Source organism: Petaurus breviceps, unplaced genomic scaffold (assembly GCF_028583685.1).
Source record: "Petaurus breviceps papuanus isolate PSGF00001 unplaced genomic scaffold, PetGlider_PUasm1.0 91041, whole genome shotgun sequence".
In the NCBI taxonomy this organism is placed as follows: domain Eukaryota; kingdom Metazoa; phylum Chordata; class Mammalia; order Diprotodontia; family Petauridae; genus Petaurus; species Petaurus breviceps.
In genome coordinates, this window is record NW_027187400.1 from 42083179 (window position 1) to 42102043 (window position 18865).

At 55.6% G+C, this 18865-nt stretch overlaps 2 protein-coding genes across 4 annotated transcripts in view; one reads left to right on the forward strand and one right to left on the reverse strand.

Moving 5' to 3' along the window:
- The window catches only part of DPF1 (double PHD fingers 1), a 12289-nt gene extending 4842 nt beyond the window's left edge, over nucleotides 1-7447 (forward strand). For 2 of the 3 annotated variants that reach the window (XM_069078587.1, XM_069078588.1), the window contains exons 4-12: nucleotides 148-275; nucleotides 914-1003; nucleotides 1698-1776; nucleotides 2188-2319; nucleotides 2996-3046; nucleotides 3458-3577; nucleotides 5558-5670; nucleotides 5949-6099; nucleotides 6270-7447. In XM_069078587.1, the coding sequence (XP_068934688.1) occupies nucleotides 148-275; nucleotides 914-1003; nucleotides 1698-1776; nucleotides 2188-2319; nucleotides 2996-3046; nucleotides 3458-3577; nucleotides 5558-5670; nucleotides 5949-6099; nucleotides 6270-6340 (935 nt within the window). In that variant the 3' untranslated portion in view covers nucleotides 6341-7447. The remainder of the gene's footprint in view (nucleotides 1-147; nucleotides 276-913; nucleotides 1004-1697; nucleotides 1777-2187; nucleotides 2320-2995; nucleotides 3047-3457; nucleotides 3578-5557; nucleotides 5671-5948; nucleotides 6100-6269) is intronic. The other variant, XM_069078589.1, reaches the window with a different exon arrangement.
- A 2445-nt stretch (nucleotides 7448-9892) lies between these two features.
- The window catches only part of SIPA1L3 (signal induced proliferation associated 1 like 3), a 94096-nt gene continuing 85123 nt past the window's right edge, over nucleotides 9893-18865 (reverse strand). Inside the window, exons 19-21 of the mRNA XM_069078521.1 lie at nucleotides 17776-17905; nucleotides 12436-12517; nucleotides 9893-12226 (exon numbers count right to left, since the gene is read on the reverse strand). Of these exons, the coding sequence (XP_068934622.1) occupies nucleotides 12077-12226; nucleotides 12436-12517; nucleotides 17776-17905 (362 nt within the window). The 3' untranslated portion in view covers nucleotides 9893-12076. The remainder of the gene's footprint in view (nucleotides 12227-12435; nucleotides 12518-17775; nucleotides 17906-18865) is intronic.

An 18865-nucleotide genomic window follows, 5' to 3' on the forward strand; every position in this document is an offset into this window, starting at 1 on the left:
AGAGAGAGAGAGAGAGAGAGAGAGAGAGAGAGAGAGAGAGAGAGGAAAGAGATAGGAGAGACAGAGAGAGGAGAGAGAGAGGGAGAGAAGGGGGTTCTTGGCAAACAACCTTTCTTTGACCCTTCCTGTTTCCCACCCTTCCCCCAGACTGTGAAACACCCCTGAAGAAGGAGGGGGGTCTCCCTGAAGGGCCAGTCCTAGAGGCCCTACTGTGTGCAGAGACAGGAGAAAAGAAGATTGAACTGAAGGAAGAAGAAACCATCATGGACTGTCAGGTGTGGGGGGTGGGGACTCCCCTCTAGCCCTGCCCCTTTTGAGGACCCCCCCCCACCTTAGAAGATAGATATCCTACAAATGCCTCCTCCAGACTTGTTCTGGAATAGCCACATTTCTCCCTCCAGCACATAAGACACAGGTCACCCTGATCATCTTCCTAAAATCATACTTGGGAGTGTCACCTCATGTCCTTCTCCTGCTCCAGAAACTCCCTTGACTGCCGACATCTGTAAGGAATCCATCCACTAGCCCAGACCTTCCGTCTCAGGGGTCTCCGTGCTCCTGGGGGTCTCCTCACCCAGATAACTCGTATGCCTCTGAGTCTTTGTTCAGACCATGTCCCCCTCCTCCCTGCCCTCCCCAGCCTTCCCATAGCAATCCCCTTCCCCTAGTTCCTGCAGCTTTCCAGGGCATTCTCTGCCCCATATTCTCATCCCGAGGGTAAGTACAGCAGTACTTTTCCTGCCCCTCGCCTTCTTTGGGGACTCAGCTGGGGCTGAGCCCGCTTAGGCTTCCCCCCAGACTAGGCACAGCTAGAGGTCTCTCTTCCACCATCCCTGATACTTCTGCCCTATCCCAAAGCCATGTCAAGCCTCTCTTCCCTGAAAACTTGGGACTTGTGTTTCCTCCTGCCCAGAAGCAACAGATGTTAGAACTTCCCCATGAGCTCGAGGCGGAAGATCTGGAAGACGACATTCCTCGCCGAAAGAACAGAGCCAAGGGGAAGGTAGCTGGGGCGCGGACCCCCCACGCCCTGCCCCTCCCCCTCCAAGGCCCAGATCCAGCGTCTCCTGGGGCCTGACTCGTCTCTAGTGCTTCTCCTGGGCCCAACAAGTAGCGGAATTCTCTGCCTGGCGAAGCCGCCTTTCCTGACAGCTCCTCTTTTTACCGCTGTCCCATTCTCCATGCCCTTTGGTCTTGCTGCTCTGGGCCTCGGACCTTCTCTGTCCGGCATCTCCCTCTTGGATGTTACAGCTGGAGGGGCCTCAGACACCATGTAGTCCAAATCCAACATTTGACTGTTCAGGAAACCGAGGCCAGGAGAGCTTAAATGGTTTGCCCATAGTTGCACAATCATTAGGTGACAAAGTTGGGCCCAAACCCCAGAGCAGGCCTTTGATTCCAAGTCCAGTGCTGCCCTTCAATGCTTCTACCATTCCTTTCTCCCCCCTTCCACCCTCCTATCTCCCAAAGGCTTTGGCTTCCTAGGGTCTGTTCTGGGACCCGCCCCCCTCCCCGTCTTAACTCCCTGACACTCCCATGTTTGTGTTCTGTGTCCCTCCTGGCCATATCACTTTCTTTTCTTTCTTCTTTGACCTGCCCTTTTCCTTTTAGGGTTTTCCCAATCCAGGCCTCAAATCTTTCAGCTTCTTCCTCTCTCCCTCCTCCCCAGTCACTCCAAGTCTTTGTTTTTCTTCCAGGCATACGGCATTGGGGGGCTTCGGAAACGCCAAGACACTACCTCCCTGGAGGACAGGGACAAGCCGTATGTCTGCGATAGTGAGTCCCTTTGAGGTGTGGGGAGGAGAGGGCCCCCAGAGCCTCCCCTGTCTTGGGCTGAGGGCTAATGGCAGGGGACAGGGATGGGCTGGGGGGGGGGGCCAGATGGGGCAGGTCTGATGGCACACCCAAAGCAGGTGCCTTTGTTGGGGGGAAGCCTCCTCCCCATTCTCTGTAGTAGGAAGGGGGGTACCCTGCTGGAGTGGGTAGGTTTGAGGCCAGAGGAAGCAGAAAAGTGGCAGGGGGGACAGGTCTGATGTCCTCGGGGCCAAGCTGGAGCAAGTCCCCTGGAGGGGCTAGGGCTGGAGTACAGTGGCTGGGGGGGGAATGGATGAGTCTGGAGCAGGCAGGAGAGGGGTGGTGGGGACAGGTCTGATCAGCCCCCTCCCTTCCCCATCCCCCACCCCCCAGTCTGCGGGAAACGTTATAAGAACCGCCCAGGTCTGAGCTACCACTACACCCACACCCACCTGGCAGAAGAGGAGGGTGAGGAGAACGCAGAACGGCACGCCCTGCCCTTCCACCGGAAAAACAACCACAAGCGTGAGCCAGGGGTCAGGGCCTGGGGGGCGTCAGGAGAAGATCAGGGGGCTGGGCTGGGCCAGGTGCCTCAGTGCATCCCTCCCCAACTTTGGGAGCCTGGCACATCGCCGTGGTCGCCTTCACCATCGTTGGGGTTTCCATGGCAACCAGCCCTCTCCCTGGCCCGGGCGTAAGATTTCTGGGTCTGATTTATTGCTTCAATTAGAGATCAGGGAGGGGGTGGGGAGATGACAATGGGGGGTGATGGATGATTTCCCCACACACACTCCACTTCAGCCTCCTTCCCTCCCTCCTCTTGGGCCTGGGGGCACCTGGGGAAGCCTTGGGCTTTAAGCCTGCTGAGCCAAGTGGGCAGCCAGAATTCCAGCCCCTTCCCATTCCTTCCCCTCCCTGCAGATAAGTGGGGATGCCCAGGAAGGGGGCCTAGAGCACAGGGATGGGGTCTAGAGGCCCCCCTCTGCTTAGATTGCTGGGGCTCCCCTTCCTCATCCCTCTGTCTTTGTGTGTCTTTCTGTGCCTGGCTCTGTGTGTATCTGTGGGTAGCCCCAGCATAGCCCTGCCTTTGAACTCTCCCTGCCTAAAAAAAGGCAGCCCCATCCAAGTACTCTATCCCAGGGCAGGAGGGCATTGAGGGTGCCCGTGTCTGTGGTGCCAAGCAGTTTCTCTGCCTCCCCAGAGTTTTACAAAGAACTGGCTTGGATTCCTGAAGCCCAAAGAAAGCACACAGGTAACCCACCTGAATCTGCCCCACTCCAAATCACCCTCTTCCTTGGCTGTAGAGACAACAGGGTCAGAGGGAGACAGAGGTAGAGAGAACAGAAACAGAGACTGAGAGAGACAGACCCAGGGTGACAGAGAGACAAAGAGACAGACACAGGGACAGAGATAAAGAGAAACAGAGACAGACTCAGAGACACTGAGACAGAGAGACAGACAGTGAGTCAGAGAAAGAGAGAGACAGAGCTGGAGAAAGGCAGGCACCTAGAGACTGAGAAGGAGAGGGAGAGACAGGCCAGAGATTGACAGGTAGAGAGCAGCAGGTGAGAGGCAGGGTGAAGGTTGGGGGCACCTCATTGGGTACCACTGGCACCCTTGTTCCTGCAGGCACGACCTCCCAAGCCTTCCTGTTGTTTTACAGCTAAGAAGGCTCCAGATGGCACAGTCATCCCCAATGGCTACTGTGATTTCTGTCTGGGCGGTTCCAAAAAGACGGGGTGTCCTGAGGACCTCATTTCCTGTGCTGACTGTGGCCGATCGGGTAAGTCCCACCATAGAGAAGCCAGGCAGGGGTCAGGGGAAGTCCAGGGCACACAGGATGCCCAGAAGGCATGCATTGTCAGTGGGGCCCTGAGCTGCCTAGAGAAGAGAGTTGTGGTTCCTTGGGGCATCTTGGGTCAGGGATAACCATAGAATCATCGGATTTAAAACAGAAGAGAGTCTCAGAAGTTGTCTGGTCCAACTTCCTCACCTTATGGAGAAGGAAACTGAAGGCTACCGATAGGAAGGGACTTGTCCTCGGTCACTTATCTAGTACGCATTAGCCAGGATTGGGACTCACCCACTGAATCAGTCACACAGTCATAATTGTTAAGCCTTTATAAAAACACTTGCAATATGCCCCACACTGTGCAAGCCCAAATGGAAACAGTCCCTTCCCTGACAGAGCCTCCATTCTGATGGGGCAAGGAGACATTGACATGTGCGCACATAGACATCACACCCTCCTCCTCAGAGGCACAGTGGTCTTAGGGTTGGGCTGAGGCAGAGGGTTAGAGACTTCTCCATCCTAGAAAACCACATGGGCACCCACTCCCTCCTGTGGGTGCCCGCAGAGCGAAGGTCTTATCTTCTCCCCACTCCAACACTTCTCATCCCATATGCTAAGTCATTGGCTGCCCAAATGGTCTGCCAAGACCCATGGGGAAAACCTTGGGAAACGGGACAGCTGAATACTTCTGGGGGTGGGGGGTGGGGGTTAATGTGCCTTGGAAAGAGCACCCCTTCAGAGGACCTAGGTTCAAATCCTGTTTCTGCTACTCACTAGCTTCTGTGATGTTGGCCAAGTTATACCCCTTCCTTGGGTCTCGATTTCCCCCCTCTATAAAAGGAGGCACTTGGGTCAGATGGAGGAAGGTGGAAGGCAATAAACATTTACTATTATTATTATTCTCTCATTTAATCCTCACAACCACCCTGGGGGGTGGGTGCTATTATTACCCCCATTATTACAGGTGAGGAAACTGAGGCAGAGATTTAAGTGACTTAGTCACATAACCAGTAAGTTTCTAAGGCTGAATTTGAACTCAGGTCTTCCTGATGCCAAGCCCAGTGTTCTATCCCCTGAAGTTGTCTCTAGATGGCATCTAGGGACCCTCCTAGCTTTCAGTCTCTGCTCTGTGTGTTTGCTATTTCTACAGTTAAAGCCAGAGAAGGAACTTTTTAGAGGCTGACCCTCTCATCCTACAAATGAGGAAACAGAAGTAACTTGCCCCAGGTCATGAACTGTGACCTTGGGGTAAATAATAGAGTCAGTATTTGAACCCAGGTCTTGTGACTTTGAGCGCAGGGAGGCTGGACTCTACCACAATGCCTCAAGAAAAGAATTAGCAGGACAAGGAAGAGAGGAACATGTATAATCTGTAACCTCCATTCTCAAACGTATGGAGGAAGAATTGTCACAGGGAGTCACAAAATTAGTGTGGAAGGGGTTCAGAGGACTTCTAGGGGCCCCTGTTACTTTATAGATGAGAAAACTGAGGCCCAGGTGGGCCAGTAAGTGACTCAAACCCAGGTCCTTGGACGAACTTGGAGGATTGTAGATCATGCTGGACAGGACCTCAGGGGCCATCTGGTTGAGCCTTTATGTTGCACAGATGAAGACACTGGTGTAGGGATTTAGAATCAGAGGTAGGGATTTGAACCTGGGATCTCTGACTCTACCATACTCTCTCCTAAGAAGGAACAGAAATGTTCTGTGTGACTACAGATGCCAGAACTAGGAGCATTGCAGGCAGAGTGCAGACTGGTTCGGCTTAATGTAAGGAAAAGCTCCGATAATGAGAGCCTCTGGAAAGGAAGGGAGCTCCCCATCACGGGAGGTGCCCAAGTACAAAGGACTCCAGTGGAGGAGGTTGTAGGGGGGAGGGAAGGAGGTCAGGTTCAACCACCACCTTGTCGATGCCTCCTGGCTCCCAGGGCCTGGGACTTTGTGAGCCCACTTTGGACTCCACCCTCTCAGGTCACCCATCCTGTTTACAATTCACGGTGAACATGACTGCAGCTGTAAGGACATACCGCTGGCAGTGCATCGAATGCAAATCTTGCAGCTTGTGTGGCACCTCAGAGAATGATGTGAGTGCCCACCTTGCCCAGCAGCACCAGGCTCCCTGATGACCTCAGCTCCAGCCCCACCCCATGCCATGTGCTTTCTTCACCCCAGCCCACTCCCCAGTGGGATGGAGAGAACCACAGGCCCCTTAGATCACCTGGTCCCTGAACAGAGGGGGAAACTGAGGCCTGGAGAGGGGATGGGCAGGGCTTGTCTGAGGTCCCACAGTGAGTCAGGAGGACTAGAGCCCTGGGCTCTTTCGGCCCGCCTGAGCCTCCCTCCCCCACCCCCCGCCCCCCAGGCCCTCCGGCGCCCCCCCTCCCGGGTGCCCATGCCGCCTGGTGCCAGCCGCATGGGTCTTACCCTCCAGGACCAGTTGCTATTCTGTGATGACTGTGACCGTGGTTACCACATGTACTGCCTGAGCCCCCCCATGGCTGAGCCCCCAGAAGGTAAGATGGGGAGCCCATCCCAGGGTGGGGTGGAGAGAGGATCCCTGGCAGGTGTGACCCAGGGCATGGCAGCAGAGGGACGCACACACATGGGGAACTGGTAGGGGATATCTGGATGCCATGGTCCTTTCTTCTTTATTCCACCAAACCCACCTTTGGCCTCTCCACAGGAAGCTGGAGCTGTCACCTGTGTCTCCGGCACCTGAAGGAAAAGGCATCAGCCTACATCACCCTTACCTAGGCCTGGCCCTTACTCGCCCCTTCCCTTACCTGCCCATCCCCTTTCCCTGACTCTGAGCCCCATCCCCCCCAATGGGGCCCACAAAAGGGCCAGGTTCCCTTCCCCCACAGAGGGGAGTATGTGCCAGCTCCAGCCTCCCTCCCCCCTGGGTGGGGGAAGCTAGCCCTGCCTCCACTCCTGGGTGGTGGGTACTGGGGATGCTGCTCTCCTCAAAGCCATAACCCGCCTCTGGGCGGGCACTAGGGGGCGGGCACCGGCTAGGGAGTGGTAGGGGCATGGATGGAGCCTTTTTCTAGAGAAAAAGACAAAAAGTTAAAAAAAAAAAGACAAAGTAATATATACAGAGAGAGACCTATACAACTTGGTGGGCCTGGATGGTGGGCACCGCCACCCCTCCCCAAGTTTCCCACTGGGCCTGTGCTGAGTTCCTGCTCGGCCCCCTCCCCTAATTCTATGGGGAAGCTGGTGGCCTAGTCCCGGCCTGGGGGCCCATCCCAGCAGCAGGGACTACTTTCCACCTCATGCTCTGGGTAGGCAGGCACCATGCTTGCCCCTTTTCAGCCTGCCCCCTGCCCCTTCCCGCGGTGCCCGCCGTGGGCGTTGCATGATGTGAACCATGGTTTTTAAAAGTCCTGTTTCCCTTGCCCCCTCCTTGTGCCCGCTCCCCCATGCCCACTGCAAACTGTGGGCAGGGGCCGGGCAAGGCGGGCTCCAGCGCTCGCCAGAATGAGAAGCACAGAGTTTGCACCCGGACTGGTTTTTTTTCTTCCCATCCCCATCCCCTCGCCAGGCAAGGACCAGGCCCCTTGGCAAGGGGGGGGGTCCCCTGAACCCTGATGCCCGTCTGGAGGGCAATTGGCGAGGGGGGCAGCTGTTTCTTGTGGTCGTGTGTGTTTAATTGTTGGGGTATCCAAAAGACGCTGGGGTTCCTGGGCAAGTGGGCAAGGCCAGGGAGAGGGGGGTCCTGGGGGGCCAGGGCGCCATGGGCTGGCCCTGGCTTCCTGGCACCATGGCCCCATCCCCCCCAGCTCCCTGTACAGCCCATCTCCCCCCTTGCCTGCCTCTACTGTGGATCACCCTGTTCTGTGTATTAAATTGGGCCTGGCCCTACTGCGCCCTGGCCGCTGCCTCCTTCTGTTGGCGCCCTGTTGGGGTGGGGAAGGGAGGGAGGGAGGAAGCTAGGGCCCCAGTCCAGCTTTTGTCTCCTCTTTAATCTTCCCTCAGTCTCTCCCCAACACCTCCAGTCTCCCCTCAGGCTATCACACCACCTCCTCTTCTGTCTCCCTCCCCAACACCCCGTTCCTTTCACTTTCTCTTCTCTCTTCCCTAGACCCTCCCTGTCACCCGGGCTCCCCCTGCCTCCTCTCCTGTCTCTCCAACACCCCATTTCTCCCTAGTATTCCTCCTCATCCAGCTCCTTCCCCCGTCTCTCCCCATCCCCCTCCCTGGCGCTCCTTGTCTCCCCATCTTCCTCCAATCCTCATCTCCTCTCTCTGCTTCTCCCCATCTCCCGCCCTCACTCCATCCCCCACCCCCTCCTGCCTTGCTGGGAAGGGAAGGGAAGGGGGGATGGGGTGACAGAGACTGCAGCACCCCCCTCCACACACACACACACACACACACACACACACACACACACACCCAGCTGTGGTCGCCCTGGCAACGGGCAGCTGCTGCAGCAAGAGACAGAGACAGAGGGTGGGAAGTGGGAGAAGGGATTGGGGGGGGGGGTAGGGAGAGTAGCAATCACTCCAGTCCTCTCCAGAGTCCTGGAGTCTCTCCCAATCAGTCTTGTATCCTCACACTGTTCACCTCCCTGCTAGTAGGGGGAGTGAGGGTGTGTGTAGACAACAGTCCATCTTTCACCTTCACCCCCAAGCAGCAAGGGAAGGGCAAAGGATCAGGGAGTGACAGAGAGAGGAGAGGGGGCAGGGGGGAGGGGAGAAGAGACAGATTAGGAGAGGCCAGCAAGTGACCTAGCAAGAGAGAGACAGGCAGACAGAGGGCAGGAGAAAGGGACCTGGAAGGAGACGGACGCAGATGGACAGAGAGACAGGTGTGGAGGGCTAAGGAGTCCAAGAGACCCAAAGAAAGCAGTGTCAGGAGAGAGAGGGTCAGACTCCAGAGAGGGCAGGACTGAAAATCGGGGGCCCAGATGGAAAGACACCCAGGAAGCTTGGCAAAGTCAAATGCCAGAGTCAAGAGAAGCAGATGGAGAGATGAGGTGGAGGGTAAGGGAGACAGGCTGCCAGTGAGGGTGTGCCTGTGAGATGCTTGTAGACTGCAACCTGGAGGTTCCTACCCCATCTCCCTCCTGGGAGGTGAGAGCCCACCCCTCCCCTTGACATGCAGAGACAGAGGATGTCTGACGCTGCTGAAGTGGCCTGGGTGCCAGCACCCCAGCCTCCTTCCCTCCCAGGGTCTCAGTTTCCCCGATGTGTGGTACTGGCCAAGGGGGTCTCCAAGGCCCTTTCCCTTCCGCCATTCTAAGATGTTATTTCCCAAAGCTAAGCTTTGGGTGACTCTGGCTGCTGTCGGAGAGGTAACGTGTTGAGATTCACTTTGGCCCTTTGATGATGGCCAGTTTGGGAAAGAGACCATGGTTTTCTTTGAACTTGGGCCATCACCGACAGAGTCTGGGGCTCAAGATCTCCCTAGAAGACTTCCCAAAGGACGTCTTGCTGCTGAGGCATGGGTTCTCAGTTGGGTACCTGCCAGTGGGGATTCACACTCATGCTTTGGAGGGCAGTCTGTGGGTAACATGAAAGCTCTGTCCGTGGGTGGCACAGGGTTAGAGAGGCTTGTTTTGGGACCTGCCCCTCTATGGCCAGGAGTCAGGTGAATGTGGGGATGGAGCTGAGGCCTGGTTTCCAGGTTTTTCTGTGGTTATGGATTTGCCCAGGACTGGCAGGATAGTCTGGGAGGGTCTGGGCCCTTAACTAGGGGTCTGTGGGTGGCACTTAAGCTGGGGATAGATTCCCGTCCATTGGCAGGGAAAAGACCTGGCCTGGCTCAGGACAGCAGCCAACCTGATGCTCTCCACATCACCCCTTAACACCGGCCTGAGGATCCTGAGGGCAGGATAGGGTCTGTCAGCCAGCCATAGAACAGAAATTCACGGAATAACACCCAGAACTTGCCAATGTAGGGGTGGTGGGGGTGGTTAGGAAACCAATCTGTTGGGCAGCTGGCTTCATTCCCAGTTCCAAACACACCCACTGTGAAGAGTACTTCCTTGAACCAGGAGTAGGGCCAGTATTCGAAAGGCGACAGAAGGCTGGAACGGTAAAGTCAGACTTGGTTGTAAGGGGTTGTCTTGTCCAGCTCTGGTCAGAACTGCGCCTGGGATGTCGGGCCCTGCTTGCACTGCCTACGAGATGGGAAGCTCCCTCTCTTCTTCTGGCCCCCTGTGCCACTGTTAGAATGCTCTCCCTTACAAAGGGGCAGCCAGTGTGGGCCCAGGGTGTTTGAGCAGATGCCCCTAGAGGGGGCCTTGCCAGTCTCCTCTCTCTTGACTCCTACCCCAGTCACCCAGGCAGCAAGAACAAGCAATTTCTATGAAACATTTATTTCCTCTGAAACTTCCAGAAACAAGACCCCTAATCTCAAGACTGGGGGGGGGGGATAACAATGACAAAAAAAATAATGTACCCACCCACCCCTCTGATAAAAAACAAAAAACCAGTCGACATAGGAAAAGGTGCTGTTGTCAACCATCAGGAAGAATGCTGGGGCAAAATTAAATAGACAGATTTTATCTGTGTAGATCCTTTCAAAATGATAACAAAAAAACCTTAACAGCCATAATTTACACTTGGTCAAAGTATACAATCACGCCCCAGAATGATCCCTAGACATGGGGGGGGGGGAGACAAAATCATTTGGAGGGTGGAGGGGCCCTGCTAGGGAGACCCCAGAATGGAGGGCCAGAAGGAACATCGCAGCAAGGCCACTGGACCGGAAATGGGAGGGCCAGGGGCAGCTCGGGCCTCCCTGCTACCCATCTGGCAGGGGGAGGGGCAGCTAGGAGATTTATGGATCCATTTTCCTATCTCCAATATTTTATCCCCTGCTCTCTCTCATCCAATCAGGACTGAGCTGGTTGGAAACTGAAGGGGCCTAATTACATTGGAGGAAGATGCAGTTAACACCCCTTCCCCTTCCCTTCCTGAACCAGAGAGATGGCCCCCCCCAAGGGGAGGTGTGAGACAAATATTGGGCTTTGGGATCCAGAGGGCCCTAGATCCCCAGATCAGGGGAGGAAGAGGAGACCTGGGATCTGCTAAGCATACCTGTCCTTTCTAGAAGAGGACCAGAGGATTCTTTGGAGAAAAAACCAGTCTAGCAGCAGCCCAAGTCTCCAGACCCCATTGTGGCTTTCTTTGACTCTGGGCCATGGAACCCATGGGAGCCTGGATGGATCCAAGTCTGGCCACTCGCTTGCTCAGCTGTCCTCCTCCAGCCTCAGGGGCTTGGGCTGCGATTGGCCCAGGGCATCTCAGGGCAAGGCCCAGCCTGGAGTGGGGGGAATCTATGGGAAACCTGGCTTTGGAGATTGTGTCCTCAGCATGAGGCTGGAAATAGATGCACAGAGGATTACTATGGAATTGTTCTGTGGTGGCTTTGCATGAAAAAATAAATATATATTATATTTATACTTTTTATTTTAAAGAAAAAAACAGCTGCTCTTTCCTAAGCTCCCAGCATAGTACCACATGTAGCTGCCGGGCCAGGTGTGCAGGTCTGCTGCCTGGCCCAGAGCTCCTTATTGCCTTAGAGAAGCTGCAGGCAGAGAAGGAGGGGCTGCCCCACAGTGCGTGTCCTAGAGGAGCAGGCCTGAAGCCTCCACCAGGGCCCAACAAATCTGGTGGCTTTCAAAGGAAAAAAGGAAAGAAAAATCCTTTCTGATTCTCCCACTCCAGCTTCTCCTCAGCAGGGGAAGAGAGGGGGCTTCAGAAAAATGGAGTGGGGCTTGAAGGCCACCTGCAGCCTCACCACAGGCCCGGGAGCCCCCAGCCCTCAGCCACAGTCTGGATTCAGTAGTCTGGCATCAGTGCTGAGCAGGCCCTGAGGGGCTGGGGAAGGAGGACGCAGCCCCAACCTCACCCTTTAGTTCCAGGACCACTGGGCCAAGCAGGCTGCCCTTGGTAGCTAGACAAGTCTTGTAGAAAAAAAGGTTACAAACTGTCCTATTTATACAAATATAGTGTTTCTCTCTCTCTGTCTCGATAAAGAACATTTACACTCTGAACATTGGGATTTCTTCATCTTGGGTTTACTAGAAAGTACTTTAGCTTGGAAAAAAGTGCTCCAAGGTTTTTTTCGGAAACTTGATAGGAGGAGGCAGGGGGGGAAGGCATGTCCCCTGCCTACCCCGATCCTCCCAGTTGGTCCAAAGGGTTTCGATATTGCATTGGAACTCAATATACCAAGGGTTGGCCAGTGGGTTCAAGGTTTCATGACAGTGAGGAAGACTGGTCACTGGTGTGGATACACTGCCCCAGGGGCCTCTGGGTGGGGGAGCCTCTTCATGCCCTCAAGCCCAGGTGACTCCAAGGACCCCATCTCCACCCCGACCTTCGGGACAGACTGGCCCCGTGCTGCCGGAGGGGAAAGGCAGTGAGCAGCACCCAGGCCGCGGGACACGCGGGTGCTGAGATGGCCCTCAGTGCTGGCCAGCCCGAGGGAAGGGGCAGGGGTGGGCAGGGGTGGGCGGAGGCCCCGAAGCCCCCGCCTTCAGGGCTCCTTTTTCTCCACGGTGCTGGAGAAGATCTCAGCAAACCTCCGCAGCTGCTCGTTGGCTGCCTGTGATTCCTCCTGCAGCCGCTGGTTGTTCTGTCTCAAGGTGGCTACCTCTGTCTGCAGGACTACCTTGTCCTGCTTCTCCTACAGAGAACAAAGGCCATCAGGGGCTGGGATGCAGAGGGCCATGGGACATCTGTGGGGCCTGGGGAGTGGCAGACTGTGTTACAGAGGCCTGGGCAAGGAGGAGCATGGGATTCTACATCAAGGCCCAGAGAGGGCCTGGTGCCTGCCCCAGGTCACAGCCCAGGAAGGCCTCCCTGACCCCAGCCTCTGGTCCCCACTGCTCTCACCTTCTGAAGGTCGCTGTGCAGCTGCCTCAGCATCACCTCCAGCTGGTACACCTTCCCAGGCAGATCCACGGGGGGTTCCTCGCTGAAGGCAAGGGGACAGGCAGTCAGTCCCATGGTCACTGACTCCCACATCAGTCTTGTCTGATTTGGGCCTGGCTTTTAGGGGAAACAGTCGGCCCCTGCCCACCTCCAAAGGGCCACTTGTCCTCTTGTATAAGCACCTTACAAACACTGATTCATTTAAGCCTCATAAAACCTGATTCTGAGCCCATTTCACAAATGAGGAAAATGAGGCACAGAGTGCCTTACAGCAAATAAAGAGCCTGGGGATGGATCTTCTCCTGGTCCAGGGCACGGTGCACTTCTCTCCGCAGCCCCCGTCTCTGGGCACTGCTGAGGTTTGGGGCCCACTGTGGCATCCACATCCGTCAGACACAAAGACCTGAGTGGGCATCTTTCTGCCCATGCCTCTCCCAGGAGGGCTCTCTGGTGCCCTGGAACCTTCCTCATCATGCTTCAAGCCCACCTTCCTGTAACTGTGGGGGTTCCACATGTCTCCTGCCTCATGTGCCTACAAAGCACAGTTTCCCAAGGCATCCTCTCCCCTAGGAAGTCGTGCTCCAGACCAAACCCCCAGGGCCCTCTCCTACGAGCAGCAGGCCAAGGAGGGGAGGCCCAGAACTCTGGGGGAGATGGAGAGAGGAGCCATTTGATTCACCAAGGTCTCCCTGCGTGGCTCCTCGAGCTTGTAAGGGCCCACAGGGAGGCTAGCCCCCACAGGTGGGAATGCTGTGGGCCAGGGGAGGGGGCACAGGTTTTCCCTGCCAAGTTCTCCCTAGCTCTGGCCTGGGGCTCTTAGAGCTGAGAGGGGGCCTGCTGGCATAGCCTGTGGCTGCAAGGGGCATGGGCTGTGACCTCTGTGTCCCATACCCTACACTGGGCCTCTGCTCATGGAGATCTGTGCCATAGGTTCTGGGTTAGTGACGGGCTGCAGTGGGAAGGAAGACGCAGAGAAGAGACACAGAACAGTGTCAGCCTTAGGGTGCACGATCCCTGCCCTGGCCTAGGCCTCTAGACAGACACCAGATAGTGTACCCCAGCCACAATGGCAGAGGGACCCCAGGAAAAGTCCCAGAGCCTCTTACTGAAGGTGGGGCAGGAGAAGGAAGCTCATTTTGTTTCTCCCACCAGAGTACAGTCTTGATGGGCCACTGCCCCGGTAAGAAGGGCCCTGGGGGACCGGGACCTCTGGCACTGTCAGAGGGTCAGGGTCCTGATCCCAGCCAGGCTCCAGCTTCCTGAGGAGACCAAAATTCATCCCACAGCCCCCCAGGCAGCAAATTCCAGAAGAGTCAGCAGAGCCAGCTGCTCTCAATCCATCCGTACTGAGCAGAGGTCTGGTACAGGTCTTGGGACAAAGCCTTCTGAACCCCTTCGGGGAGCCTGACACCCAGCAAGTCTGGATTCCAGACAGAAAGGATGACAGCTTCCTTCCAGAATAGGGAAGGGACTCTGTGTCATCCTGTCCAGTTCTCTGCCTTCAAGCTTTATGGCTGCTCCTGGATTTTCCCAAAGATTCAGGGATGAAAATGGGGGGAAGGGGGAGGGCGTAACAGGAAGAGAATAGCTTCTGCCAGCTGCCTGGGACTCAGGTTCTAGGTGGCTTAGAACACAAATTCTCTGCCTTAGGCCCAAAGATGAATGAGGTACAGAGGGCTGGGGGATAGCCAAGAGCCAAGGAAGATGAGGAATATGAGAAACGGAGGGGGTCTGAGCCCTAAACCAGGAGAGGCTGCTTGGAAGCTGTGGAGAAACAGGGTCAGGATGAAGGGAGAGGAATCTGTGGGCAGCAAGAGGGGCATTAAGAGGAAACTTGTGAATGTAAAGCCCAGCCCTGGCTGGGGAGACTAGTATAGTGTGTCTGGGGAGGGGGCCTGGGCATTTCTGTCTAAGAGGGGTGGCAGAGGCAGGATCCCCTTGCAGGGAAGCAGCCACTTTCCTGAAGCTGTCCCAATGAAAAGAGAAGACCTCCATTTCTGGAAGAATAAGGAGGGATGAGGAATGGGCCAGAAGCTCTGGGCTGCCATGGCCAAGCCTCACCACTAGATGTCCCCCTTTGGTGCCCAACACATCGACAAAGGCCTGCCCCCTAGTTTGGCACATGGATCCATGGGTGGGCATGTGGCTCATAGGGCCTTCCTACACATTCCTATCTGGTTACTGGGCTTCCCGAAGGTGAGCCCAACCAGATTCCTGGGCTGGCAGACTTAACAACTCGTTCCTGTCCCAACCCTGACGTGGAAGGGGCAGCACTCTGCCGGCCTGGTCCCTGGCAGCTTTGGCACTCACTACTCAAGCCCGGGTCATCAGCATCTGCACCAAAGGATGGTATTCCAGGGGAAGGAGTTGTGAGTCAGTCAAGTCCAAGGTCAGGAAGTAGGTTGAAAGAATGTACAAACCAAGAAAGAGCAGTCTCTGCCCCTTGCCAGTGACCTGAGGGAGGAGCCAGCAGCACCAGCAAGGGCTTCAGCCCCAGGAGCAGAGCAGGGTCTCAGTTCTAGCTTTTAGCCCAGTCTGAAACCTGCAGAAGAATCCCAGACCAAACAGAAGCCTACACTCCTCTCACTTTGAGCCAGCAGAGCCCTTCAGTTGATACGGGCAGAGTCCGGATCTGCTCTTGCTCAGACCAAACCCAGTTCAGGAACTTGCAGAGCTCAGACCAAGGGGCAATGATCAGACTTTGCCCTGGATCCAACCATTTATGGAGCGGTGAAAGCTTGCAGGTCCCCAACCTATGCCCAGAATTCTGGGATGACCCAACACCTGGTACCCCAAGAAAGAAGCAACAAGACCAATCTGCCTTCTTTTCACCAGTGGAGGAAGGGTGCCAAAGCCCAGCCTTAACATCTAATTAGAAGTCAGAAAGTAGGCCAAAAAATGGGCAAATAAAAAAAGAGCCTCGCTACAATAAGCTGTCATGGTGGCAGGGAGCTCAAAAACATAGGAGAGGGACTCCAAAACATCTACAGACAGAGCCTCAGAGAAAAATGCAGCGTGGACACGTTCAACTAGATTCCTAGAAGACATGAAGCAATAGTTTCAAAAAGAGCTTAAAATATTTCTAAATGAAATAAGACCATTAGAGGTAAAAAGAGGGGAAGGATGGATGGATGGCAAGAACCAAGGGAAGGGTAGTTGGATGGCAGGAATTGAGGGAAAGAGGAGTGGATGGCAGGTTGGGGAGGGTACAGTGACAGTGAGGGGCTCCGTAGGTCAGATACAATGAACCTGTACCCCTTCCTCCCAACCCCCACTATGGGTCTGGGGACCCCTCCTTCCCAGTGCACAGTCTCATGTCAGAGTACTCCGAGTGCGCTCCTGGTTAGACCCAGTTTCCACACAACTCTCTATCTCCCTAAGCTGATCTAGGCTAGAAAAATGTCTTGTTATGACTTTTTCTTGGATTTTCCCACCACTACTCAGTCTGGCATGTTTTTTAGGTCTATTTGGAAGAGTTTTGGGGGGAGCTCCCTGCACTGCTAACTGCTACTCTACAATCTCCAAAGCTGCCAATTCCTCATCTCATCCCCTGTCCTAACTAACCATACTTCCTCTTCTCAAGCTCACCCACAGCCTGGGGCCTCCCTCCATCTTTCCTACCCCTCAGCTGATGAGCTGCCTCATGCTTTTCCAAGAAGACTGAGTCCACAGTTCATACCTGCCATGAACTCACTTGGCTCCCCTTCTCCCTCCATGGCCCACTCTCTGCTATCTGCAGATATCTGCAGCTTGATCCTTTGAGGCCTTGCTGGGCAGTTAAGTGGTAGAGAGTTGGCTTGGTGGAGAGAACACCAGACTTAAGGGTCAGGGAGACCTGAGTTCAAATCCGACCTCAGATACTTGCTTTGTGACACTGGGCAAGTCACTTAAGCCCTGTCTGCCTCAATATCCTCATCTGTTGAATAGGAAGAACAGCAGCACATATACCCCAGGGTTATTGTGCAGATCAAATAAGATATTTGTAAAGAGGTGGGCAAGCCTTAAAGTGCCATGTAAATGCTGGCTATTACCGTTATTAACTCCCCCTCCTTACCCAGCTACCCCCACCCCAGTCCCAAAGCATCTATCTTCTTACAGAGACATGACACGGCATGTCCTTTGCTTAAAGACCTGCACTGGCTCCCTGCTTCCCACCCAAAGTGGAGAGGGGTATGACTGAACCACCAAGCTCAAGTACAAAGTGCCTTCCAAACCTTTCCTACTCTGCCCCTTCTTCCATCGCAGGCCCTGCCTTCATCTCCCAGCGCCCGCTGGCCCCTGTGCCTGCCTGGAGCATTCCCCCTCCTTTGCTCTGACCATTGAGCTTCCTGGCTTCTTTGAAGTCCCAGCTAAAACCCCACCCCTGGTCCAGCAAGCCTTCCCCAGCCTCTCTCTGCTCCCTATCCCCTATTTATGCGGCACAGAGTTTGCTTTTGTCTGCTGTTTGCACACCGCCTCCCCCATCAGACTGTGACTGCCTTTTGCCTTTTTGTGGGCCCCATGCCTGGCATACAGTAGGTGCCTAATAAATGCACGCTGCCTGTTAAATGCCTATTCAAGTCCCTAAAGCCAGTCCTCAAGGCTGCCTTCCCTGAGAGCCCTGAGGCCACAGTCCTCCCTGGGGACTGTCACACAATGCCATCATCCTCCCAAGACCCCCACCACCCTTGACTCTGTCCTCTCTCTCACCCTCCAAAGAGCCAAGGCGGCCGCACCTCCCTCCCCATGCAGACCGCCCCTGCTCAAACACAGAGTCTCCCTGCTTCCCACCTCCGCTCACCCAGTTGCCAACATAGCCCTCCATGGTACTCGCTTGCTCCAGAAGCACTGGTAACTCCCTATTGCCTCTAAAATAAAACAGTGACCCCTCAGTCCTACCCTGAAGGTCTGGCTGGCCTTTGAGGACTGATATCAGCTGATCCTCCATCATGTCCTCACTGTTCTCCACCCCTGGCCTTTCATCTCTTGCTTCTTTGCCTTTGCCCAGGCTATGCCCCCCTCTTGCCCTGTGTCTCTCAGAACCTTTGGGTTCCTTCAATGTCTTACCTAAACTTGGGCTCTTGCCGAGGTCCCACTGGGAGGGCCTTCCAGTTTGTTCTGGCTGTGGCTTGTCTGCATGGTATCTCCCTTATCAGACCGTAAGCCCCTTGAGGACAGGGGCTGCCATGGTAGCCCTAGTGCTTAGGAGCCGGCACATACTAAGCGTTTAATAATGTCTGTTGCCTGCCTGCTTAGTGGTCTGCAGGATGCTCATTCATGAGCCCCCATAGTGTACCCCCCTCGTGGTTGGTGGTGCCTCACCTCATCGTGGGGGTTGTCCGGGGGCTGGTGGGCGTCCTCTCCAGGCTTGAGTGGACTGGGCTGTGTGCTGGTGCAATGTTGGGGCTCAGGGCCGGGTCATTGAGAGAGAAGAGAGAGACGGCTCGCTGCACTGTACGGGAGAGGAGACCGAGTCAGTGTGCTTTGCGAGGTCTGCAATCAAAGCCAGCTCAGAAGGGTGGAGAGGGTCTAGGGCAGCTGCTTAATGAAGGCCCCACAGTCCAGCTCCCCTCAGGCTCTTGGGAGGTGGCTCCACTGGCTGCAGGCTATTTAACAAAGGTCCCCCAGTTAGAATGGGAGCTTCTGGACAGCAGGGACTGTTGTTGGTGCTGAGCACAGTGCCCGGCCCAACAAAGCCCTTATAAAGAGTGTGCCGAATTCGACAGTCATCGAGGCAGTTGAAGCTGAGGGTGGGGAGCTGGGGAGGAGGGCAGAGAGCCATTCCCCCTGACCCCGGACACACAAGAGGGGACACGTCTGAATGCTGGGATGGGCTTGTGTGCAGCCGAGAACTGCGCCATCGCTGGCTTCTCCTGTTCCAGCCAAGCACAGTAAGACTGCCAAGGCCATGGCCAAAGATGCCCACCTGCCCCCAAACCCGCATCAAGGCCTATCCTCCCCTCCCCCAGCTGGAGGACGATGCAAGACCCAGACCTTACTAGGCAGGGCAGGAGGGGAGTGCTTGGCACAAAGGCAGTGTCTCCAGGCCAAGGCACAGCTACATTTAAAGAAAGCTGGGGAAGGCACAGATGGGGCTGGGGTTGCTGGTCTTCCCTCTAGAACCTCAGAAGCAAGGTGGGAAAGAGGTGGAGGGTGAGGCGGATATAGGAAGCTCCAGGTGATGGCTCTGCCATCAGAGAAAATACCTGCCAGCCCGGCCCTGCCAGATGTAGTCGGGCCTCCCTACTAGTCAGGGTGGTGGGGGTCCCAAGGCCAGGCAGTCCTACCAGAAGCAGCCGGGTCCGATCAGACCCGCCACAGGCTCTGCCTCCCTGCTCCTGGTGGCGGGGGACCCAAGGCCAGGCAGCCCTGCCAGATGAAGCTGGGCCTGACTCGCATCTGCCACAGGTCC